General features: G+C 37.1%; 1 protein-coding gene across 1 annotated transcript in view; it reads right to left on the bottom strand.

Annotated features, from left to right (window-relative positions):
• Positions 1 to 27701, bottom strand: part of ADAMTS19 (ADAM metallopeptidase with thrombospondin type 1 motif 19) — a 273564-nt gene that overhangs the window by 58530 nt on the left and 187333 nt on the right. Inside the window, exons 12-16 of the mRNA XM_047731597.1 lie at positions 27156 to 27286; positions 26036 to 26208; positions 19164 to 19291; positions 15190 to 15310; positions 7562 to 7642 (exon numbers count right to left, since the gene is read on the bottom strand). Of these exons, the coding sequence (XP_047587553.1) occupies positions 7562 to 7642; positions 15190 to 15310; positions 19164 to 19291; positions 26036 to 26208; positions 27156 to 27286 (634 nt within the window). The remainder of the gene's footprint in view (positions 1 to 7561; positions 7643 to 15189; positions 15311 to 19163; positions 19292 to 26035; positions 26209 to 27155; positions 27287 to 27701) is intronic.

Below are 27701 nucleotides of genomic sequence, written 5' to 3'. Positions count from 1 at the left end.
GGTTTCCTTGTGAAGTAAAAGACCCTAGTAACTTATGCCTAATTCTAAGTACAAAGAAAACTGACAATAATGAGGCCAGATACTTAACACAGACATGTGATTCCATGTTAAATTAATTTTCTTTTCAGAAGAAAAAGTAGTTTGGATATTTATGTTTAGAGATATGCATCAGGGAAAGAAGATGGGATCTGGCTGAACTGGAGGCAGTAATAAGAGAAGAAAACTATCTTTTCATAATTTGTATTTCCCTGAGTTAGCTGTATACAATTGATCTCATTAATTAAGACAAGGGGGAAAGAAGGGAGTTTGGGGGGAAGTTCAAAGACAATGTGTTCGTATATGACATGTACCCTAAAATCACAAGTGTATTACTGTGAGAGACTATGAATAAAAAAGAAAAAGTAAAAAGGAACACTAGGAATCAGATACTATGGCCACACTGCCTGGTTTGAAATTCAAGATCACAGCTTTTTTAGATGTATGATCTTGGGAAAGAAACTTAAAACTCTCTTGTCCTCTTGTCTCTGGTTAAAAAAAAAAAATTAGTGGTGTCTACTTCATAGAGATGTGAAGATTAACTTAACAGATATATTTAATGAACTGGCCCATGACTAATTACTACACAAGTATGAACCATCTTTTCTTAATTAAAATTCACTCATAAAAAGTCTTTATTACTTTCTGTGTGCCAGAGTCTGCTTGAGTTTTTCCCAGTGAAGCTCTGTGCAACAGGATCTCTGCCTTCAGAATTAACCATGGAGATCCACACTGTAAAAGCCCACATGTGGACAGATAAGACAACTCAGACAATGATGGTGATAAATGCTCTAAAGGAGAGTAAGCAGGACTGGGCGGCAGTGGTTATGGAGGGAAAGTGATACATTTGAGTAACTGACAGGACTCGCTGATGCATTCACGTGGTAAAGACAGTCATCAAGGAGAACTAGTGCTGGTATAAACTACTGGATAGAAATTAGGGACTGTGGTGGGATAAATAATGTCCCGCAAGAGGTAACCATGTCCTAAAAAATAGACATCATACAAAGAACCTTCTCTGCCCACAAAAGGATGAAGTTAGATTAGAAATCTGTCACAGGGAAAACTGGAAAATTTACAAATGCGGAAATGAAACAACACACTCAAAAATCCAGTGGATCAAAGAAGACATTACAAGGGGAAGTTAGAAAAAATCTTGAGACAAATGGATATGAAAACCCAACACAGTAAAATGCAGAGGAGATAGCAAAAGAAGTGTGATGGGGGAAATTTAGAGCAACAAACACATGAAAAGAGAAGACAGATCTCGGGGTGCTGGGTGGCTCATTAAGTCTCTGACTCTTCATTTTGGCTCAGGTCATGATCTCAGGGTCATGAGATGGAGCCCCGTGTCAGGTTCCTCACAGAGCATGAAGCTTGCTTAAGATTCTCTCTCTCCCTCTCCTTCTGCCCCTACCTCCCCCCACCACATGTGTGTGCCCTCTCATTCTCTTTCAAAACAAAAACAAAAAACAAACAAAACAAAACAAAACCAACTCAGATTAACAACCTAACTTTACAACTTTAAGGAACAAAACTTTGGTTGTACTGACTGAGAAAGAAAAAAAAAAAAAGAGACAACTAAAAAGTCAGAAATGAAAGTGGGGCTATTACAGCTGATACTGCAGAAATAAAAAGGATTATAAGAAAGTTATTATAAATAATCCTCACACCAGTCAGAATAGCTAGTATCAAACAGACAAGAAATAACAAGCTTTGGCGAGGATGCAGAGATAAAGAAAACCTCGTGCACTGTTGGTGGGAGAGTAAACGGTGCAGCCACTCTGGAAAACAGTATGGAGGTTCCTCAGAAAATTAAAGATAGAAATTCCACATGAGCCAATAATTCTACCTTTGGGTATTTACCCAAAGAAAATGAAAACACTAATTCTTAAAGATATCTGCATCCCTGTGTTTACTATGTTTACTGCAACACTATTTACAATATCTAAGATATGGAAGTAACCTGTGCCCATCAATAGATAAATGGATAAAGAAGATACAGTGTGTGCATGTGTGTGTGCGCGTGTGTGTGTGCATGTGTGTGTAACAGAATGTTACTCACCCATTAAAAAATGAACTCTTCTCATTTTTGACAACACAGGTGGACCTAGAGGATATTATGCTCAGTGAAATAAGTCAGACAAAGAAAGACAATGTGATTTCATTTATATGTGGAGTTACAAACAAGCAAACAAAAAGAAAAATGGAAACAGACTCATGAACACAGAGAATACACTCGAAGCTGTGGGTGGTAGAGGGATGGATGAAATAGGTAAAGAGGATTAAGAAGTACTGACTTCCAGTTCCAAAATAAGTTATGGGGATTAAAAGTGGAGCATGGGGAATATAGTCAAGTTCACTAAAGTAACTGTATGGTGACAGACGGCAACTGCATTTGTCATGGAGAGCCTTGTGCAATGTATAAAACTGTTAAATCACTATATTGTGCACCTGAAACTAATATAACATTGTATGTCAACTATACCTCAACAAAAATTTAAAAAATCTGTATGCTAACAAATTGGATAACCTAAATGAAATGTACAAATTCCTAGAAACACAAAACTTACAAAGACTGTATCACAAAGAAATAGAAATCCTAAAAATATCTACAATTAGTAAGGACACTGAATCAATAATCAAAAATATCCCCCCCAAAAGAAGCGCTGGATGTTATGGTTGCACAGGCAAATTCCACAAAACATTTAAAGAAGAACTAACATCAATCTTCATATTCTCCAAGAAGTGAATTGGAGGAAAGACTTCCTAACATACAGTATGAGGCATAACTCATTCTTTGCTACCAAAGCCAGACAAAAACACACAGATACAAAATCAAAAGTACAGACCAATTTCTCTTATGAACACCGACACAAACATTCTCAATAAAGCAGCAAACTGAATTCACAAACATAAAAGGCATTCAAATCAGAGAAGAAGAAATAAAATTATTTCTAATTGCAGATGATACGATCTTCTTTCTATGTAGAAAACCCTAAAGATTCTACACACATACAAGAGAGCCTGTTTTAAAAGTCGCATGATACAAAGTCAACACAAAGAAAGGTAGCTGCATTTCTATATGTTAGCAATGAAAAATCTGAAAAGGAAATTAAGAAAGCAATCTATGTACAATAGTATCAAAAATAATTAACTCAACTGAGGGGGTAAAAGACTTATCCAATAACAAAAACCCAGAACATACTCCTGAAAGAATTAAAGAAGACATAAATAAATGGAAACACATCCCAGGTCTATGGATTGGAAAACTTAATACTGTTAAGATGTCAATGTTATCAAAATGATCTACAAATTCAGTGCAATCCTTACCAAATTTCCAATGGCCTTTTTTACAGAAATAATTAAACCTTTCTAAAATTCATATGGAATTTCAAGTAACCCTGAATAACCAGAACAAACCGGAAAAAGAGGAACAAAGCTGGAGATTCACACTTCCTGATATGAAAACTTACTAGAAAGCTAGTGTAATCAAAACAGTGTGCTGCTGACATAAAAACAGATATATACATAAACAATGAATGCTGGAACACTGAAAAGAAATAAAATAAAATAAAATGAAAACAAAACAAAACAAAAAAACAGACATATAGACAAATGGAATAGAATAGAGACTCCAGAAATAAGCCTTCGCATACAGAGCCAAATGACTTTCTGCAAGGGTGCCAGGATTGTTCAACAGACAAAGACAGTCTTTCTATCAGTGGTACTGGGAAAATGGAGTATCCACATGAAGAAAAATGAAGTTGTACACTTGACTAACACTATCTACAAAATGTAAGACCTGAAACCATAAAAGTCTTAGAAGCAAACGTAAGGCAAAAGCTTTACAATATTGAATTCGGCAGTGACTCCTTGGACATGGCACCAAAAGCACAGGTGATAAAAGAAAAACAGACAAACTTCATGAAAATCAAAAACTTTTGTGTATCAAAAGATACCAGTAACAGAATGGGAAAAAATATTTGAAATCATTTATCTCATAAGGGGTTAATATCCAGAACATACAATGACCTCCTAAAACTCATCGTCATCAACAGCCACAATGAATCAAATAACTTATTTCAAAAATGGACAGAAGACTTGAATAGACATTTCTTCATAGAAGATATGTCAATGGCCAAGAAGTACATGAAAAGATTTTCAGTTTCACTAATCATTAGGAAGGTGCAAAACAAAACCACACAAAAAATCACCTCACACCCATAAGGATGGCTACCACCAGGATAAAGGGAAAACCTCAAGAGTTGGTAAGAACTGGGGCACTGGGTGCCTTAGTCAGTTAAGCATCTGTCTTCAGCTTAGGTCAAGATCCCAGGGTCTTGGGATTGAGTCCTGTGTGGGACTCCCTACTTAGCGGGCAGCCTTGTTCTCCTCCCTCTGCCCCTCCCCACTGCTACTGTTTGCTCTCTCTCTTGCTTTCTATCTCTCTCAAATAAATAAATAAAATCTTTTTTTTAAAGAGTTAGTAAAAAAATACAGAAACTGGAACGCTTGCACACTGTTGGTGGTAATGGAAAATAATGCTGAACTGTGGAAAAGGGTGTGGCCATTCCAAAAAAAAATTAGAAATAGAATTACCATAAGATACAGAAATTCTACCTCTGGGAATATATTCAAAAGAATGAAAAACTAGATCTTGAAGAGACATCTGTACAATCTGTACACACATGTTCACAGTAGTATTATTCACAATAGCTAACTAGTGGAAGCAGCCCAAGTATCCATGAATGAATGAATTGATAAGCAAAATGTGGTCCATGCATATAATGAAATATTATTTGGCCTTAAAAAGGAAAGAAATTTTGACACATGCAATAGCATGATTAAGTCTTGAGAACATTATTTTAAGTGATATATGATAGTCACAAAAGAACAGTTATTATTGTTATGAAAGAACAAAAGAAGAGATTCTGCATATAGAGAATATCCACATGTGCAGAGTGGTCAAATTCATGAAGATAGAAAGCCTTGGTGGCTACCAAGGGATGGGAGGAGAGGGGAATGGAGAGTTACCATTAATGGAGACAAGAGTTTCAGTTTTGCAAAATGAGAACCATTCTGGAGTTGGATGGCGGTGGTGGTTGTAAAACAAAGTGATGCACTCAGAGCCACAGGAATGTACACTTAACATAGTTAAGATGGTAAATTTTATGTTGCATGTATTTCAATTCAGTTAAAAAACAAATGCTATTAAGGAAAAAAAAAAAGATATAAGTTTCTGAATTCCTGGAACAAACAAATGCCAACTTAAATGGCAAATAAATAAATAACTTGGCAGATATGATTAACGATCTTGACATGGGGAGATTATTCTGGATAGTCCAAGTGGGTCTGAAATACAATCACATGTGTCCTTATAAGAGGTAGGAGGAGAGAGCTTTGAAGACAGAAAAACAGGAGATGTCAAAGACACTAGGGAGGCAGGCAGTGGAATGATGCGGTCACAAGCCAAAGAATGCTGGCCACCGCCAGGAGCTGGAGAAGGCAAGGAATAGGGTCTCCAGAGAGAGCACAGCTTTGCAGATGCCTTGATTTTTGGTCCAGTGAAACCATTATGGCCTCCAGAACTGTGAGAGAATATGTTTAAACCACCAGATGAGTGATACTTGGTAGAGAAGTCCTAAGACACTCATACAGTAACACAGATTATAGCGGGGTACACTGAAGGAGGAAGAAGTTTCAGCATGGGGTGGGAATACAATTTTTGACTTAGACTTACTATTTCTGAGGTACACAAGAAATTTGATAATTTATACCCAATAGACATGTCAACCAATGGAGCTAGATGGGATACCCTAGGGAGATAAGACAGCAAGGAAGGCGGCAGGGCCCAGGCTTGAAACTCACAGTATGGGAACATACAGAAAACATGTAGGGGAAGAGAATCCATCGGAAGAGACCAGTAAGGGACATCCAATGACACAGGGAGCCTCAAGTCTTCCAAGTCAAAAGAAGAAAGTATTGAATGAATGATGACCATTGGATGTATTAATATGGAGGCATTTGTTGACCTTATATTAACTCCCTTTGACAGAAGGGAGACAGAAACAAGACTGGATTGGTGGAAGAGCCTAGGAAGTAAGGAATTAGAGCATGGAGATGCCCCATTTGTGAAACCGGCTGGTTCTTTTAGCCACATTTGTTAAGTTACTAAAAATCATAGTACAATATCGAGTTTTACATAATATGAGAACATTCCATTTGAGACATCCATATTCCCTTCCAGTTTGGAAAAAAGAAAACATATTCCCACGTGTAAGAGCCAATTGTTGGCTATTGAACAAATACCCTGAAATTGTCCAAGTTTCGCACAGTGTCTCCAAAAACCCGGGGTTAGTTTTAATCACAATTTGTATATCTGGGATGATTCACTTGCACTTAAAATGAATTTAAAAACCTAGCTGGTAAAAGTAAATGAAATTGGTAATTAGTAATAACAAACTAATGAGTGTGTCACATGACAAAGGATTTCTTTCACTGTCCCCTTTCCTCATATTTTCCTACTCCTAGAAAGCAAACCCTAATGAGAAAAATAATTCAATCCAAGAGCAGACTATTTTTAATATTGCAAAGTAGAAACAATCATATAATATTGGGTTATTTTCCATGTACAAAGTGTTTCCCTTGGGATATTATTTCTTTTGAGAAAGAATAATGAGAACATTATTTTTGTTAAGAAAAAAAGAGACATGTAGGCTTTCTTTAAAGATAACGTAAATACAATGTTTAAATTCTGGGAGAAGCTTTACTCTTTTATCGGACCTAATCACATTAGATCCCTTTATCCGGAGATGCCATGACTATAGACAATCATTTCCCATGACTTAATGGGTTTTTAATTTTGATATATAAACAATATGTATTTTGGCAACTACGTATTTTCTTTTACATATTTAAAATCACTAACTAGCCTAATTAAAACAGCTGAAACAATTCTTTCCACATACAACATTAAAAAATTTAAAATACTCTCTTCATAGGTGAAAATACCTGAAGTGAGGCAAGAGACAGCATCGTTTCTCCTTAAGAGATTAAATCTGTTCAGTATATCAGAATGTTTTTGAGAATCCCACAAGATTTTCTATTTCTAAAGTAATCATTCATATATATGTATATATATATACACACACATATATGCATTTGCACATGCAATAAATATATATATGTGTATGTATGTATGAAACAAATATATTTATGGAATATATATGTGCATATGTATGAAATAAAACACACCTAAATCCTCCAATGAATTTTTTTTTTTAAAACATGGACTAACATGTGGAAGCAATTTATACTCTCCCAAAAACATAGACAACCAGATTGCTTTTGCCCTGGTAAGTCCCTGGGAGAGAAGGAAAGAAATTCCTACTTGATATGACAGGAGGTGCTTCCTGGGAAATTCAAACATGTAACTAGAAACAGATTGATGTCCTCGTCATCAGACAACTGTCAGGGTGGAGGGAGGGGGACTCATACTTGGAATGGCTCTGTGTCAGGTTACCTAAATAGCTATGTGCTGGCTTTTCCTCTACAACTTTGATTCTTCTTGCTCCAGCAGGTATCACCAGCACTTCTATATAACCTGTAAGAGTCAATAAAACAAGAAATAAATCATGAGTTCTTTTAAGATCTCTTTTCTTAATTGACCTGTCCCCCCCTTTTTCCTTTTGGTTTCGGTTTTTCTATGAAATTTCAATAATATGCAAAGAAAGAAAGTTGTATATAAAAGCTGTCATAATTTCAAGTGGAGAATTTTCTTTGAAATATGTTGAGCCTATGGCACTATTAAGGGCAAGCATGTAATTGTATGTTATGTAAAAAAAAAAGAGAAGTTCATTGATAGCTTATGAAGTATGAGGGTGAAAAAAAGCACAATTGTCCAGCCCATTCAGAAACACAGTAGATCTTGGAACAAAGCAAATAACCTCAGATTTTGTTCATGAAACTGCTTTAAGTTAGCATGTGTGGGGAAGAAGGAAATGCAGCTGGAGAGAATACAGCTGGCAGGATCAGGTCTCTGGGTAGCTGAGTGTAGGACAAGAGAGACCAAGTACTCCCTTAGGAAATTAACAAAGGGTTTGGAAACTGGGGCTGAAGACAAGTAAGTGTCAGGCCACACCAAGAAATCTGGAGTCACCCTGAAGGTGTCAAGGTGATTTGGGGTAAATCGGAGGGGGAGACGAACCATGAGAGACTGTGGACTCTGAGAAACAAACTGAGGGTTTTGAAGGGGAGGGAGGTGAAAGAATGCGTGAGACTGGTGGTGGGTATTATGGAAGGGATGTATTGCATGGAGTACTGGGTATGGTGCATAAACAATGAATCTTGGAACACTGAAAAAATAAAATTAAATTTAAAAAATAAAAAAATAAAAAAAAACAGCTAGAAGGAAGACACATTTACACGTTTCTTAGGAAAGATTTTTCAGCAGAGGTTAGGAATGTAATAAAATGAAATAAGATAATAAAATAAAATGAGACAGAAGAGAGTGTGCAGAAGAAGTCAAAATTAAGACTTTAGTGCAGAATAGTGATAGAGTAGACACCTTATAGCTGAATAGTTACATCTTAAATTATAAAACATATGATATATATAATAATATTTAATATTCTTCTCAATATCTGGGTAGTTCCATATATCTGATGAGAGTCTAACTTCAAAGTTAGGGTTTTTTTGGAATTTTTAAAAAAGTTTTTATTTAAATTCCAGATAGATAACATACAGTGTAATATTAGTTCCAGGTATAGAATTTAGTGATTCATCACGTACATACAACACCCAGTGATCATAACTACAATTACCCTCCTAATGTCCATGGATGATGGGCAAAGTTAGTTTTAGAAAGGCACAATAGGGGCACCTGGGTGGCTCAGTGGGTTAAAGCCTCTGCCTTCGGCTTGGGTCATGATCCCAGGGTCCTGGGATCGAGCCCCCACATCGGGCTCTCTGCTCAGCAGGGAGCCTGCTTCCTCCTCTCTCTCTGCCTGCTTCTCTGCCTATTTGTGATCTCTGTCTGTCAAATAAATAAATAAATAAATAATCTTAAAAAAAAAATAAAAAGGCACTATAACAAATCCCAGAATTGTCATCTGTTGCTTAATTATTCAAATTCCTGAAAAGGTTTACAATTATTGGTATATAGCCAAAGGTAGCATACACCCCACCTGGGGGCAGCAGTGGGTGGAATTTGGGGCATGCGCTTTTCGAATAATAATTTCTATTAGTGAATGCTGCTCATCCAATTTAACCATTTTTAGTAACACCAAACCACACAAGCACTATCACTTTGATACATGAACAAAATAAGCAGTAATGAAAATAGAAACAAATGCTTACTGCCAATTTATACACAAAAATACGGTAAGAAGATCTGGGCACTCAGTGAGCTCATAATGAAATTGGACAGAAAAGGCAAAAATACCTTGCACAAATATGAGTTCAAAAAACTTCCAAAATTATGTAAAAGAGATCATATGCAAGATGATATGGTTAATTCCCTGCTTAGGAATATAAACCCATGTTTCAACTGTCCTCTTAACCTGATCACATCATCACTCGAAAGGTTCACTGCTATTTTTAATTCACAGAAGTGGGATTTTTTTTTCTTGTTTTCCTTTTAAAGTGTTATATACATGACTCATGTTTGAGAAACACTGGCATCAGCTGGAATCACCCTAATTCACAAAACATTTCAGAGAGTCAAGAAAAGCTTCACCAAAAAGTAAACAGACGAACTGTCTCTGAAGAATGGGCAGGATTTGGATATGTATAGAAAAAGTATGAGTTCACTGTATGAAAGGGAAAGTAAGAGACTCAATAATATTTTTAGTAGCATGTCAATAAAATAATTCTGTCAGAAAGAGGAGATGTTAGAATATGTCTCTGTTAAAGAGGATTTTAATGCATGCCCAAGACACTGAATTGATTTCTGTGAACAATGGCTTGGGAAAGCTTTTTAAATTTAATTCAATTAATTTATTTATTTGACAGAGAGAGAGAGAGAGAGAGATCAATCACAAGTAGGTAGAGAGTTAGGCAGAGTGAGAGGGGAAAGCAGGCTCCACGCCGAGCAGACAGCCCTATCAAGGTTTTGATCCCAGGACCCTGAGATCATGACCTGAGCCAAAGGCAGAGGCTCAACCCACTGAGCCATTCAGGCACCCCTGGCTTGGAGAAGCTTTATCTGACAGCAGTACTCAGGATGCCTGGGGATATAGTTATACATAACAGTTATCAGGAAGCTAATGTAAAAATCCCAGGAATATGAGAGGCTAAGGAAGAAAATCTATAGGGCCCTGTGAAGAAAAAAAAAAAAATTCTGAACTTGACAACCAGTAGAAAGTGGGGAAATAAACACTGAACACAAATGCGTTCTTCTTACTTCTGTGAGAATGCAGCCATAGTTTATAAGAACATGGAAGTCAAGTTTTGGTAGTAATCTGATAAGTCTGACTTTGCAATTTGTACTTAATAAAACCATGTAACACACTAGTAAAAATAACTGCTAAGAACTGTGGAACATCTGGAACTCCAGACAAAAATCAGGTGAGGGGAGTACTTTTGTGAGGCAGTAATATCAGCCATGAAAGTAACTGGAGAAAACGAAGAGAAGAGAAGGACTCAACCTAGGACAGCCATAGTTTTCAACAGGCTGAAAATAAAAAAGAATCCAGAGAAGGAATTATCACAAGAAGATGGAGATCTGACTGTTTTGGTGAGGTGGGATCCTACGGATTGGATTATCTCTAGCGGAGCCGTTGGTCAGTGGTGTCAAAAGCTATACAATAATCAAAGAAGGGCGCCTGGGTGGCTCAGTGGGTTAGGCCGCTGCCTTCGGCTCAGGTCATGATCTCAGGGTCCTGGGATCGAGTCCCGCATCGGGTTCTCTGCTCGGCAGAGATCCTGCTTCCCTCTCTCTCTCTCTGCCTGCCTCTCTATCTACTTGTGATCTCTCTCTGTCAAATAAATAAATAAAAAATCTTTAAAAAAAAAAATCAAAGAAAAAGGTGACAACGGATAGCCCATCAGATGTTACAATCAAGAGATGACTGTTCATCTCTGAGCAAAGGAATTTAGTAAAGTATTTGGAGATGATGTTAAATTTCAGGATGTTTAGAAAGAAGAGTGGAGAGAGAGAGAGAAATAGAGGAAGTAACTCAATTCCTATTTGGGTTTAGCAGTAAACTCAGGAGTTTGCTGTGCATTAGGACACCAGTTATATCTAAGTTCATAGATTCATCTGGAGCAGTTCTCTATTACTCAGCTGGAATGGCTTAAAGGACAGATGAGTTAGACTGAGTTTAAAGAAGGAAGGGAGGGAGAGAAATACTGAGCGAAGACATTTGAAGTCTTAGCCATAGCCAATGACTGGGGGGGCCTAAATAGTTTTCAATAATTAAGTCATTTAGCACAGTTAAGAATGCACTTTTTGGCAAGTTTTGATTAAATTCCAGTTAGTTAACATATATTTAAATCAGTGAATATGAGGGTGGCCATTGCCGAGTTCAGCAGTTTGAATAAAGTCTGTGATGTCAATGTCGTAAATTTGATCCTCGTGTTGGATAGTTGGTTTTGTACACAGAAACATCCTACTTGGGGCACCTGGGTGGCTCAGTGGGTTAGGCCTCTGCCTTTGGCTCAGGTCATGATCTCAGGGTCCTGAGATCGAGTCCCACATGGGTCTCTCTGCTCAGCAGGGAGCCTGCTTCCCCCCCTCTCTCTGTCTGCCTCTCTGCCTACTTGTGATCTCTGTCAAATAAATAAATAAAATCTAAAAAAAAAAAAAATCCTACTTAACAGACAGAGATCCTGTTCTTAAGCAGACCTCTTAAAATGCCAATAGCAGTCATTATCTTCGTGGCAGTAATAATGAGAAATGTCACATTTTGAACAACTTCTATGTGCTAGACACTATTATAGTCAATTGACATAAATTTTTCATTTAATTGTAATGATAACATCCAAGGTAGATACTACATTTCTCACTTGATAGATGAGAAAATAAAGGTAGAGGGAAGAAAAAAAAATACCATTTTCAAGACTGCTTTGTCAGTAATTAGCTGACTTCAGAGCTGTCTGATTCTACCATGGGCATCTAGCTATGACCCACTGTTACTATTTCATAAAATAGAATACATAACAGTATGACTATCCTCCTGCTGTGCCAAACATACAAACAAAAAGTCTAAGAGCATGTGTTCCTTATACAGGATCAGTATCATCATCTCTTCCATTAAGAATAACACATTTGGGGCACCTGTATGGCTCAGTGGGCTAAGCTTCTGTCTTTGGCTCCGGACATGATCTCAGGGTCCTGGATTGAACCCTGCATTGGGCTCTCTGCTCAGCAGGGAGCCTGCTTCCCTCTCTCTCTCTGCCTGCCTCTCTGCTTACTTGTGAGCTCTCTCTCTCTCTCTGTCAAATAAATAAATAAAATCTTTAAAAAAGAGTAACACATTTTATGCCCATTTCTTCCTAGTGTATATGGTTAGCTATCTAATTCCACAACCAGCCAAAAATACAATTTATCTTTAAAAATTCCTTTAAAAACTTATCCTGCAGCTAGGCAAGTTGAAATGAAAGACAGGATTAAAAAAAAAAAAAAAAACTCCTCAAGTTTATTTTCTAGCTCCAACAAAAATGATTTAGCAAACTCTAAGTAGAGCACAAGGACTGAAAACACCCACATGTGTCTGCACATGTGTTGCTCATACAATATATACAGTGAGCATGGCCAACTGGACCAAAGAAGCCTTCAATTTCTTCAAGAAATTCTAGGAAGTCCATAAACTATAAGGACAAAATTGTCTCCAGAGAAACATTCTTAAGTCACAAGTAGATGAAGCCCATGATATAATTAAGGACTTACACAGGTTTTTGTTTTTTAAACTCGCTAAAAAATAATGTTTCATTATTAATTATGTTAATAAATATTAATGGATCACACATTATGCAGGTCATTTGTAATATGGTGTTAAATAAAAGTAGTAATGAGATTTTTCCGGATTCATCTTTTAAAGACTAGTGGGGAAAGAAAGACGAGGAAATGTAACTTACAAATGTGATTAGAGCCTCTCTAGGTATGACACAAATATGGTATCATTAACCAAGTTCTTAGCGATGGGAGGTAGAGTTTGTCCAGTGCTCACTGAAGAAGTGCCATTTGAACTGAGATCTAAGTGATGTCTAGAAATGAGCCAGCAAAGCGAAGAGAAAGCTCACGGAACCATATTTTAAAATACAAGATGCCAGAGGGAGCATGGTCAGTTTGAACATCTATAAGAAATCTAGATGAAAGGAATGCTGGTGTAAGATGATGCTGGAAAGACAGGTAGGGACAACACCATGCAGGATCTTATGGTCCAAACTAATAATTCTAGTCTCTTCCCTGAGAGTCAAGTGAAACTAGCATAGAGTTGGAAGGAAAAAAGCAACATTAGTCTCCGATAATCCCAGTATCTTAGGCATCTCAGACATTTTCCAAATAATAGCTTCCATTAACATGAATTACCAACAGAAAATGAACAAATGAACAAAAATGAAATCAAAGTGCAATAAAAACAAAGGTTTGAACTAGAAATCTGGGGGAAAATGTACCCACACAAATGCAGTCAGAACGAAAAGCATCACTAATTTTTAAACTGGCATTTCTGTTTTCTATGCTTAGTGGAAAAACAAACTGTTACTACAACGAAATAAAGATGTTAGTTCTGAATGTATACCAGTAATCTTCAGTGAACTGTTTCCATGCATACTAAATAACCATGCAAGAATATTCTTTAAAAAATTCTTGTATCTTTAAAAAATCTTTGTTCTTTCAGACTTCATTTGAACTTCTATACTGTAAGCCCCCCTCCGCTACAATCATCCTGTAAAGCTCATTATAATTGTACTTCTTAGTTGAAAGTCTGAGAGGCTATTATGGCAAAGTATGACTTCTCTAAACGAGTTCTGGCGGATTTTGACTTGTAGGACCTGTCACATTTTTCACAGCTGTGGAGGTCGAGATTTTGATCTGCAATTTACCCTGTGCTTCAGTTATTTTTAGGCTTCAAGATCTTCAAGCTCACTTATCTTTTATTCTGCTGGGGCCCAGAAAAAGTTTATATTCAACTTTAGAGGGCTGTGTCTACATTTTCTTTTCTGAAGGCCTCTTGTATCTAGAATGAACTCAGTTTTCTTAATTATTCAGACAAAAATGGATCACTCTTTGTATTCAAACTAAAACATTCTTTAGTCTCAGATTTTTTTGATATTTGAAAGAATTTAAAATAGGAAAAAAACGGAGGAATATAATAGAAGCATACTAATAATGATGAAAATATAATCATAAATACTAAAGATAGTTGAAAAGACATCCAGGTAAGATGCTAATGTAAATGTCTGCTTACTCCCAGTGTTTTCTATTGGATAGGTGTTTTCTACACAGAAAGCAAACCCGTGGGTTGTTATATGTCAGTACAGCAAACCTATCACTTTTTGTTGTGGGTCACTTTAAAACTCACACTACGTGGATCTTTCATGGTCATTTCATTCTCACATCCCTGGAGTACCAGTATTTTAAATAAGGATATAAGAAAGGAGAGGATGACTTCCCACTATTAATATATCTGGAACTTTATCCTACATTTCCTGACTCTCCCTGTTATCATTCCCATTATGCTACACTGCTACAGACTCTATTTCCAAAATTGTATTCCTTCAAATTGAATGAAAACATTAAGGAAAAACAAACAAAATTGAAAGCTGAAAACCTGAAGACTGATACTCTCAATATAGCTGCTCCAGGCTGTTACAAATCATTATTCCCCGTTAGAATCATGCTTCACATTGGAGAATAAGGTCTGAAGAAACCTGATAACATTAGCCAATGCAAATTAGATTATTCCCTTTCTGCTCCAATATATTAAATGCATAACAGATGACTTCATATTTACATCAATGGGACACGGGGCTCTGGCTCATGTCACATGTATCATATGTCATCACAAAAAAATCACTCAATTCCCATTACAAAAGTCTTCAATTAGGGAGTAAGAACTGTGATTTCTAAGTCAACTTCAGTGTAATCTCTCCGTTCCCAAAGACTGTTTAGATTAGTAATTCTGAAAAAATTAAAAAAATAATTACCTGCTCCTCTAGTATGATTAAAATCCCCTTTAATGATTTTGCATGATTTTCCATTGCCGTTGCACACACCGCAGTGATCTTCCCTGGCGAGAGAACCTAATAAACCATCGCAGCCAACTTTCTGTAACAAGAGATTGACAGTAGACCATAAAGTGAGCTTTTTCCCCCTCCTTTTTTCTTTTTTTTAATCACTAATTTAGAACAAACCTATTATCTCCAGACTAGACATATTGAATTGACAGACTAGTGAAATGTCATATTCTCTGGTGCAAACTAATAGAGCAAGCTCATGTCAAATGATATCATCAATAAAGTGACCAAATAGCAGGACAGTGATGAGGGTATTTTTCCTGTATTAAGAATTAAATGGTATCCTAAAGCAATTTGGAAAAACATGATTGGGACAAATTCAATTTATATAAAACCCAAAGGAAATCACATTTCTATTAAACACAATATTATTAATCTACTTCATCCTACTTAACATAGAACAGATACACTTCATTATGTGGAAGGCTTCACTTCTTAAGGTGGTTGCAAAGCAAAGTCTGATATTAAATATTAACTTTGTGAAAATCAAATGTGAATGTTTATTTTCAATACAATTCACGAATCAGCTTCTATCCCCATCTTCTTTGGCATCCAGCACATGAATGCTGGGAAGGCTGCTCACAACCCACGGCCCCATGGCTGCTGTAAGAAAATATGAACAGTGGGGAAATACATTTTAATTTGCTTCCAAAAGAATTATGTTAATGTGAATTTTCTGGGATAAAATCACTGACTCTTTTCGAGTGAATAATGTTGGTCTCCCATTGATGTTCAGAAAATATGCTAATAATTTGCAAAGTTGTGCAGACTCAAAGGGCAGAATTTAGTAGGTCAGTATTGTCAGAACTAAATGGTATGATTATTCCATTACCCTTAATCAAGGAGTTGCAAGAGAGACTGATGATAACACCCATTTGTAAGGTTACAGTTATTTTAGAGGAATTTTTAACATCTTAAATAAAACATGAACAAAAACAGGGTCTTTTTCTGTGGTTGGTGTTCAGGTGGGGGGAGTAAGCAGATTATAAAATGCAGCTGTGTGATGAATATTCTGAGAAAGCCAAAATCACATTAAACCTGCATAATAGAGCTTCCTTTCCTTTTATCAAGGGGTGTCAGTGTCAAGAGGTGGACAAAGCAATGCATTAGTGGAGAAGTTTGATCTGCAAATCAAAGCTTATTCAGGGAGAAATAGAATGTCACAGATGAAAGAGGTGGCCACCATAGGAAATTCTCCAAACACAACAAAGGTACAGAAGAGCTCACTAAGCAGCAGCCATAAAAAGACCTGAAAAAAAAAATTCTTTCATTTATGTACAATTGAGGAAAAATTTATGGTAGAGTTTAGAGTGGCTTTGAAATGATAAACACAACTCTAATGCTCTATCCCTAGCTTTTTTCTTGGCAAATACAACAAACTCAATGAACAGTAGTTAAATGAGCTGAAAAAAATTAGTACCTACTAACTTATTAGTTATTTCCAACCCTTGTAACCAGGATATGACAAGTCTGTAAACCTACAATAAAAGCCAGGGACAGACATGATGTCATGGCTCAACAATCACACCTTTAAAAAATAAGAATAAGAGATTTAAAAAAAAATTTTGTAACTGATAGTTTCAAGTATCCATACTTATCACAACACACCCACATATCTCCAGAAGTTGAGGATGAATGACTTTGCAAAGGCAATGTCATTGCTCTGCTGGTGGCCCCCTTTAGTACCACTGGCATGTTGGAGATGGGCAGATAGCATGATAATACAGAGAAGGGCTTTTTCTATCCTTTTCCACAACAGAAATATCAGAAGCAAAATGGGTCACAAGGAGAAAACTATCTATTTTCAACTGTCCTCCTTCAGTTTTGGTGCTGTGTATTTTGTGTAGCCAAAGCTGAAAAATAGGAGCTTGCCAGAAAGGAAAAAAAAAAAAAAAAAAAAAAGTGTCATGCTTTTAATTATATTGAAAGACTGCATGTAGCATTTTAGTTAAAAAGCCAGAATCTTGAAGTATTCCAATTTTGTCAGAAGGCACAAACCCTTTCATGGAACTTTAATTATAACCATCAGATTCACTGAGCGCTTACACAGAATTTTGTTGTTGTTGTATTTAGGGATTCTGTATAAGATCTGGCTTACAAAACACTGTGAAGTGAAAATAACAGCAAGTTAGGCTATTGCATGTGGCATATACAGTTAAGGAAACACATTTTGGAAGAATAAATTCATTGAAGACATGCACTAACCTGAGAGATTAATAATAACGGTGAAATAAAGTTAAAAGATTTACTTGTACAACATACAGGTCTGAAAACAAAATGTATATAGGTAAATGCTTGCAATGATTTTTTTTTTTTTTACAGGAAAATGAAAAATTACATTTTAGATTACTGACAAGGCTGTTAACAAATAAAGGAAATTAAAATGTAATTATAAGACTGTTTCTTATGCCAATGGTATTACATGATTCTGTGCTTTAAACTCTACAGCATGCTGGCAAAATATAAAATCTTAGAGCTGAGAAAGCATTTAAGTTTCATACTGTTTCCAATTTTATACCCAGAATTCCACAGTCTCTCTTGGAATGTAGGTTGATCCACCCATACCTTGAAATTGTTTTCAAATATTGGTGCACACCTGCAAGAGCACACGTGTGTGTGTCTGTGCACGCAGATGGGAAGAAAGGAAACTTTTCATCAAATTCTCAAAGGAGCATAATGTACAAAAAAGTCAATGACCATTGGTCTAACAACTTCATTTGAGGGACTAGTTAATGTGCGCATACATAGTTTAGTTGATTTTCACAAGAATATAGTTTCTTACTGGCTGTCATGGATTCAGCGCTGTGCCACTCAGATACCTCTTTTATAACTAAGGAATTTATTTCCTTCCCATGCCTACCCAGTTTATCAGCTGATGTAGATAACCTTTGTATAAACCGCCTAGCCTGAAGAAAACTACCTTTCCTAAGGTCCCATTCCCCTTCTGGTGCAGTCTGCAGCCAGACCCTTGTAGATGTTTGGGGTAAAAAGGCCTGGGTTTCTCGCCACAAATGAGGACAATTCTAAAGAGCCATCCCAACTTCAATGCTCCTCACAGGGTGGGCTGAAGTCCTGTTGTGACTGTACCATAGTCCCCTTTCTCCCTGTGCCCAACTCTTGTCTTCTTCCCTTCTCAACATGGATGTTGAACATGAAGACACCTGGCATTAATCTTTCTGCCTATTAATCTCCCGGGGGAAGCGAACTTGAGATAGTGGTAGAATTATAAGTAGTAACTTCAAAGTTCTAGTTTTTGATTTTCCCACTATGCTGTCCATACTTGCTCTCCTTTTCTAAAGATAAATGAAGAAATGTGCATAAATGCATGTAGTAAATAGAGATCATTTTTAAAAAGAAAGATAAGAGCAAATGAAGTGTTTAAGCATTAGAAGAACAGATCAGTTAGTTCTAATATGTTGAAAATACCATAATATTAAGTGAGATAAAAGGACTGTTTTATAGCTTTTTGCCACATGGCTCAGCCGTGGACACAAGATTTGGAGAAATGGAGCACTTGAATTTTGGGTCTGGAATATTTTGACAGAAAATGCCACTTTAGATGTGTAATATGTACATTGCAGAATAAAAATCTCAGTTTCTTTGAGCTAATCATGGATTTTATAGATTATCTAGTCCAAACCCTTCATTAGACACATGAAGAAAGGGAATTTCAAAGCAGATCAGATTTGCTCAAGATGATAGTTGAATCAGGACTCCATCCACAGCTTTTGAATCTTGGTGCAGAGCTTTCTACCATCCTGTGCAGCCGCTCAAAGGAGGTAGAGCGGTCCCTCAGCTCTACGGTCTCCCTCAGCTGTATGGTCTCCTTCAGCACATACGGTCCCTCCCTCAACACATATGGTCTCCCTTCTGGAGTGTCTTACCTGACACCTGCCGTTTGCACAAACATCTAATCCCTGATAGCCACATGAAGTTCCATCCATCACTTTTTCTGACAGAAGTACAGGCTGTTCTTTCCCAACAGGAGAGCAAAACAAGGCACATGGTTTTTCTACACACAGAGTAGATAAAAAAAAATGAGCAAAAGTTACTCCACAAATATTTTTATCTTGTAAGCTTTATTTTTCAGGACAGTTGTTGAGTAAAAAATATAATTGATGTGAATTGAATAATGTAACTCTAGAGTAGTTATTATGAGTAGTAAATGAGAAGATGCCTGGGGAAAAAATAGATGTCCAATGAATATTTATCTCCTTCAGAAATACATCTTCAGATTATTTTCAAAATGTATCACTTATTTTCTGGCACCAAATCTCTACCACAGACAAACCAATGATTCTTGCCCCTAAATATTTTACACACCACCATTTCTTGCTTGTATCTTTTGGAATGAACTGCCCTTTATTTAAGGACATCGGAGAATTCCGGCTATTTCAGATTTACTTCATTCATGAAGACTTGCTTGATGTGTTACTTCTAAATTCCCATACACACATTTGTGAGCTGAAGCATTTGGCATTTTCTAATTGAAAGATGACTAAGTGGAGAAAAAAGAATTTCTAAGACGAGCAATTCTCTCAAGATCTTCCATTACAAGGATGTGTAGAAACGCAACACAATCCCATGAGAACATCCAGTGGAGCTCACAATTGCTGAAGGGCTAGCTAGGGCTCAACTCCCTCCATTGCTTCTTCGGAAAGCACGTCAGTATATGTGATATCTAGGGGAGGAACACCACTCTGGGTGAAGAGTTTCTGAATGGCTGGCAGTCTTCTTCAGTGCTTCATTAAGCAATAAGCTAGGACAGGTAGAGTTAAAACGCTGGACTATCAGGCTCAGTCAAGAGTGACAAAATATTTTTAAAGGGCTGTTTCTATTTCTAAGCATCCTACAGAAGAACTGTAGTATTTGGTAAGACCAGTAGGAGAATTATCCAAATCTGAAACTTCAGAGCAATTTCCATGCTACATTACTACTCTGTTGGCTTGATACCAGTCAGGCCCTTTACTGTTTATTAAGCTCATATAAATAGAATGGAAAATAGTTTACAGTCTTTGACACTGATCTTCGCTTATGTCTTCAGTAAAGTTCCACGTATGCTGATGGGATTCTATAAATACCAAATAACAGCCAGAGGCATGGAACAGGGTATCACTTTGCAAAGAGAAGACAGACAGTTAAATGAGCCTTCAGAATTGAACATTTCAAACAGTTTTCACATGTGGCTTCTGAATACTGCCCTGAACAATTCTGGGGAGTTGGAACATGGCCTTCAATGTGCATGGTTTTGAAATTTTCCTTTAAGATGCCATTATAAGCCGCAATAAAGCATTTCAGTATGCTCTCACACCTCAAAGTAGGTTATGTTTATTCAATGACTACTTACTATGTCATATCTTTGGACTTAAAAAGAACTGCTATAATTGCAACACTTTAAAAGTGGTTATATATATGTGTGTGTGTGTGTATTATTATGCGTATGTATATATATGTACTTCTCTTTCTGGAGTTTTCATTGAAGAGAGGAGCAAACCAGATAGAAGAATAATGCGGAAAGGAGCTCGTCTAGAAAATTCCATTCATATTCCACACAAGAATTCAGATAAAAATCTTCCTATTTCTCCTTTTACAACATATTGTCAATTCACTGTGCTTTACAGATGACATAAACATTTGATCCCAATCTTCCTTCCTGGAGTATACCCTTGAGATTGTGACATTAGAGTGATCCATGTAACATGCCAGTACTCACTTGGCAGTCAGGCTTTGTCTTGATTTAAGAGACCAACCTTTTCCAAGATATGCATTAAACATGGATTTCGGCCAAATCTCAGCACAGTGTTATGTAAAATACCTGAATGTTAAAGCCATGCCTCTTTTATTTGTCCCCTAAAAATAACTGTTCACTTCAGCACTGATACCCTGTATTTAATTTTCCTAGCCACAGATTCATGTATTACATAAGAATAACAGAAATAGCCCCTTGCATTTTAAGGTGTCATATGCTGTGTTTTTAAAAGAATCATATATTTCACTTTCTTCCATAGTGCCATGTAACACACAAAGACTACTGTTGTGTATTTTATTTATCATACCGACTGATGTGTTTGATGGGTTTGTGTTGTGAAATTATAAAGACTAGCTGACTAATTATATAAATATTTATTATGGATCATTCTGATGATAAACATGACTTTATAAGAGGTTTTAATATTTTAAATAGGCCCCCATCCAAACCTGATTTTTTTTTTTTTAATTTGGAGGGAACCTGTTTCCTTTCTCTTACCTCATTTCTGAATGAACAGGTTTCAAATAACTTTAATAGTATCAAACTGCACAGCCAGTTAGAGGCAGAGATAGGATTAATCCTCAGAGGATCAGATAATGATTTTCATTGTTTGAGCAGTCATATCATTTCTATAACAAAAATTTATACAACAAATATATGCAACAAATATTTGTCAGAAGCTTAATATCTGCAGTCTCTCCACTAAACACAGATAACAGAACACAGAAACATTAAAACCTGCTATAATAGGGTGCTTGGGAGGGCTTAGAACAAGCACATACCCAATTTGGAGGATCAGGGGGATTCTTTTTTCCTAGAGATACTAGGAAACTTGACATAAACTGAGTAAAAAAAAAAATCAACAGAAATTTTTTTCTGATACATAAATGGGGTGAGAGCAAGAGAGAGAACAAACCTCGAGAAATAAAAGGTATTATGCCAAGAAACTAGCATGTTTACAGGCCCAGATCTAAGAGAGCATGATGTATATGAGAGATGGAATGGAAGTTGGCCTGCGTGTGCTGGAGAACACAGAAGGGATTGATGGAGATGAGGTGAGACAAGCTAAAGGGGCAGGCCACACAAACAGCCTTAGAAACCAGGCAGTGATGTTTGAGATTGGTTCTGAGAGCAGTGGGGCTCATGGAAGGGTATTATTTGGTACAGTAGCTGAAAGGCAAGTCTGGCCAAAATGAGAAGCAGGGGCTGGAGAAGACTGGTCAGAGAGAGACAAGGAAGCTGTTTGAGAATCCAGGTTCAAGAGAGTGCAATCATGAGCCAACATGCTGGGAGAAGAAAGTCTTGGACTAACAGGGCTTGCTATTTGATTCCAGATGAATGGAGACTGAGGATGAATGATACTGGCTAATTGGGAATGAGGTTAATCCTGATGCCATTCTGTTGTGAGAGAGCATGAGAGAAGCAGATGGTAGGACCAAGAGAGAAGGAAAGGGATGTGTTGAGTCAGAAATAATGAGATGCTGAGTAGAGATGTCCATGTAACAGAAGGGTAAGTGATGAAGGGGCTCATGATGGAGAGATCTGGGTTGGAAATAAATACCAGTGTTCCTTCACCATATAGATGATAAATAAAACCTAGTGAACAAAGTAATATTATCCCAAGGAGAATGTTTAGTGAGAAGAGGGGCCAGGACAGATCAGTAGAAAATACCTGTAAGGCATATCACTCATTCACCGAGTTTATTAAGTACCTACTCCATTCAGGTACTGTTCACAATGCTACACATACAGCGGTGCAAAAATAGGATAATCCCTGCTCTTCCAACAATTATGGGAGGAATGTAATAAATAAAAGTAAAAGTAGGGGCGCCTGGGTGGCTCAGTGGGTTAAAGCCTCTGCCTTCTGCTCAGGTCATGATCTCAGGGTCCTGGGATCAAGCCCCGCATCAGGCTCTCTGCTCGCAGGAGTCTGCTTCCCACCCCCCTCTCCCTGCCTGCCTCTCTGCCCACTTCTAGTCTCTATCTGTCAAATAAATAAATAAAATCTTTAAAAAAAAAAAAGTAAAAGTATTATGGCAGATGGTGATGAGTTCTGTGAAAAAAGAATAAAGCAGGGAAAGAAAAGGCACTGAGTTACTATTTAACAAAAGACCTGAAGGAGGTGAAAGAATGAAGGCTATGGATAGCTGAAGACAGTGTTACAGCAAGGAAAGGAAGAGCTTCCAAGACACTAGGACTTATTCTAGGAAGACCAAGGGAGCCAATGTAGCTGAAAGGCTGATGGAGAATAGTGGAGATGAAATCTGAGAGTAGGAAGAAGCCAGGTGGCACAACTCCTTAAGGTCTTCCCCTTAGAAGGAATTAATATGGACTTTCAGTGAATTGGAAGAGTAACAGGACATGACACAATTTAAATGTATCACTCTGGCTGTTGAGACTTAAGGAGAACACAGGCATAAAGACCAAACAAGACGGCTTGTTGCAACCCTGGGGCAGAGACGGTGGCTTGTACCAGGGGAGGAGTCCTGACAATATTGGGAAATGATCAGACTCTGCATGTACTTCAAAGATAAGTTCCCATCCATTAAAAAAGAATGAAATCTTGCCATTTGCATCAATATGGATGAATCGAGAGTATAATGCTAAGTGTAATAAGTCACAAAAAGGGAAATTCTATATGATTCACTCAAATATGGAATTTAAGAAACAGAACAAATTAACAAAGAAAAAAAGAGACAAACCAAAAAACAGACTCTTAACTCTAGAGAACAAACTGATGGTTACCAGAGGGGAGGTGGATGAGAGGATGGGGGAAACAGGTGAAGGAGATTAAGAGTACACTTGGCTTGATGAGCGCTGAGTCATGGATGGAAATGCTGAATCACAGTATCGTATACTCGAAACTAACATAACACTGTGCGTTAACTACGCTGGAATTAAAAAAGATAAGGCTAGTGTCACCTTACTGATATTTTGAATGTATAGTAAAAGAAAAGAAAAAAAATGGCAAATCTAAGCATCTGGAAAGAAGAAGGTACCATTTATTAAGAGAATAGTGTGAATAGAGGATGGTGCTATCATGTCCTCTCAGCTTAGGAAACAGTATGTTTGGAGGCCATCAAGGGGAAGAAAACATGGCATGTTTGAGGCAGTTAAACAAGACCAAGATCTGGAGTGCAAACTGACAGGGAAATAAGGTTCTAGAGGAGACACGAGGTAAGAGAAGGGAGATTACCTCCTCACCCTCTCACTATCAAACACGTAACACTACTTATCTATAGTGGAGGAATCGGCCTTGTTATTCGGCCGTTGTCATTAGTGCTTCTATTCTCAGATGCTTACATGGAGAGAAGGGTTCTGTTAGGTACATTGAAATCCATCAACAATAGAATTTAGGCTGTTGATAGGCATGTTGTTGAAATGAAGGAAAAGCACAGTCCAAACTGGCTAAGGGGAGAAATAAGGACAGGAGAAAATGGGGGCCTGATGGTCAGGTAAGTCAGAGAATTCATCACCATGTTTGGTACCTGCAGCTCAAACTCATAGCTCACTGACTTACCACGGGCAGGAAATATCTTAAGTAAAGAAGTTATGAAGTTATTTGTAAATAATTCTCTTTTTTAAAAGATTTATTTATTTACTAGAGAGAGCATAAGCAGAAGAGGCAGAGAAAAATCTTAAGCAGACTCCCTGCTGAGCATCGAGTCTGATTCTGGACTATGACTTGAGCCGAAACTAAGAGTCAGGTGCTTAACCGACTGAAGCACCAAAACGCACCCCCAACTAATTCTTAAATAATGAAGCAGCATATAGTTTTCTTAACATTCTTATTCTGAAATAATTAAAGATTTATAGGAAGTTGCAAAAATACTACAGAGATCTCATGTACCTTATCCCTGGTTTACCCCAGTGGTTACACTTTGGTTAACTACAGTACAATAGCAAACCTAGGAAATGGACACTGATACAGGTATGTGTATACCCCTATGCCATTTTATCACATGTGTAAATTTCACAACCACCAGCACAATCAATATATTTAAGTATTTTATCAGCACAAAGTTCTGTCTTATGCTACCCCTTTATAGTAACACCCATCCTTTTCCCCACCACCATCCCTGACTTTTGGCAACCTTTATTCTAACATCTCTACATTTTGTCATATATATATATCTATGTGTGTGTATATATATACACATATATATATGGAATCATAGATTATATTATATACATTATATATATATGTGTGTGTTATAAATTATATAAGTGGAAACACAGAATATTTGATGTTTTGAGATTGTTCTCACTCAGCATAAAGCTCTGAAATCCACTAAGTTACTACACAAATCAAGAGTTTGTTCCTTTTATTGCTACAGAATATCCCAGGGTATGGATGTACCTCAGTGTGTCTGACTGTTAGGTACTCAGAACTTTTTTGGTTGCTTCCATTTTTGGGGCTATTGAAAATAAAGCTGCTATGAACATTCCTTCATGGGATTTTTTAACTGTTGTAAATTTTCACTTCACTGGGGAAAATGCCCAAGAGTGTGTTTCCTAAATTGTATGAAAAATGTATGTTGAGTTATTTAAGAAACTACCAAGCTATTTTTCAGAGTGGCTGTACCATTTACATTCCAATCAGCAACACAGGAGATCCAGTTTATCCTCATTCTCAGCATCATTTCCTACTGTTACTTTAAAAAAAATTTTAGTTCATCTAATTGGTGTGTAATAATATACTCTGCATTTAAAAAATATACTTGGAGTCAGTGCTTGTGACTGTTATAGGTCATTAAGGGATGAAAAAAGAGAATTCTGAAATATTTAGAATATATATTTAGAATATAATCTGTATCATCTGTTAAATAACATTGACTATTACTGTTAAATACTTGGCAGATTTAGAAATCTACTTCATTAAGATGGTGGTGACAATGAATCATGGAACACTGCATCAAAAACTAATGATGTACTGTATGATGACTAACATAACACAATAAAAATAAACAAACAAACAAAAAAAGATGGTGGTGATATGAGTCATACCTTCATCCATGACAGCTTGCCACTGAAGAACATGCTTTGGGTATGAAGTTCTAACACTATAGGCCTGACATTGCCAGTCTCTGAATCCAGGCAAACCTGCAGGACAAGGTGGATTCTCACATATTCTGTATTGTTTTCTGGGACCATTACAATCCCTTGCTTCAGAGCCTAGCCTAGAAAAGATAGTACAAATAGTCAATTTTATCTTATTTTAATGTTAATTACTCATTTAAAAAAATTTAAAGGCATTAAATTAAAAAGGTAGAATTCTTCATATTAAATCTATTTTGGAAAATGTGGACACGTTAAATGATTGCTAATGGTAGGAAATCTATATGCTTATTAAAAACCATATAAATATATATATATTATATATATATATATTTTTTTTTTTCTCCCTATCCTTGATCAAGTTAACTTCTAAAACACATGATAAATAAAAGCCAACCTGCCATAGACATGGAAGAGTAAAGGGCAGATGCTGGGGGCCAAATGGAAAGCCTATGATTCCTGTGATGGAGTTGGTTCTAATGTTTTCACACCCTTTCTTTAAAATTGCTTTTGAAGGAATTGGGCCACTGAGCTCACACCAAGAGTAAAAGCATAGAGCTGAAATGATTTTCTCATGTGCTTTCCTGGGATCACTCTAGCAAGTGACTGGGTTTGGGTGAGCAGACCCTGAAATGCTCCCTATCTGCATACATGCTAGCACGTCTTTATTTCTCAAGACTATTGGCTTATATTGACATTGATTTTGTTCTCCTTCCCTCCCTTCCTTAAGTCCTATTCACCTTTCTGCCTTCTCACAGTTCTCTTAATCATGGACTCACTTCATCTAATGCATGTCTCCCTGCTCATTTGAACGCACCAGTTTCTTGGATTTACTCAAGAAACCACCCCATGCAACATTTAATTCTTTGTTCTGAGAGGGGTTGGTCTCATTTTCTTCTTGAGGGATTTTATATCATTTAAACAACTTGAGGGATTTTTCTGTTACCCAACATGGGGTAGGGATTTGAGGGGCTTCTTCTGCCTTCCAACACTGTTTATCAGTAAAACCTTTGCCTTTGGAAATTGAGGGAAAAAATGCCCTCCCCCAATCCAGGAGCTTTGCGTTTACCCAGGACATTTGCGCTCTCGACTGCTGATCCCAGAACCGCAGGTTCGGCTACAGGGGCTCCACTCGCTCCACTCTCCGGCCACATGTCCAGGTGCCAAGGTCCTGCTGGTACATTCTCCAGCCTTACACCACTATTCCAAAAGTTATGTCTTAGGTGAACAAATCAGGGCACAACGGAAAATCATTCACTGGCCTACAGAGTCACTGGAATTGTGATTAAATCACACCTACTAGAGCCCCACACATATGAACTGAAAAAGACCAAACCCAAGTTGGCACTTGCTTCTTGTCATAGCAGTAGAATGGTCCGTTCTCCCAGTTCTCACCTCAGATCACACAGTCTTGTTATGAAAACAGTGCACATGTATTCGCCCTACAGCTCTGAGAATTCAGTACGTATGACAGAGACAGGGTAAAGAGGGAAGTTGGGGCGGCACAGCCATGAAAGGAAAACTAACACAGTCTGAGAAACTTTAACAGTTTAAAGTGGACACATGACAGAAGCAGAGTCCTACGTCAGAATGGAGAATAAAACCTAAATGTTCT

Source organism: Lutra lutra, chromosome 5 (genome assembly GCF_902655055.1).
Source record: "Lutra lutra chromosome 5, mLutLut1.2, whole genome shotgun sequence".
In the NCBI taxonomy this organism is placed as follows: domain Eukaryota; kingdom Metazoa; phylum Chordata; class Mammalia; order Carnivora; family Mustelidae; genus Lutra; species Lutra lutra.
This window is presented reverse-complemented; position numbering and strand designations above follow the sequence as displayed.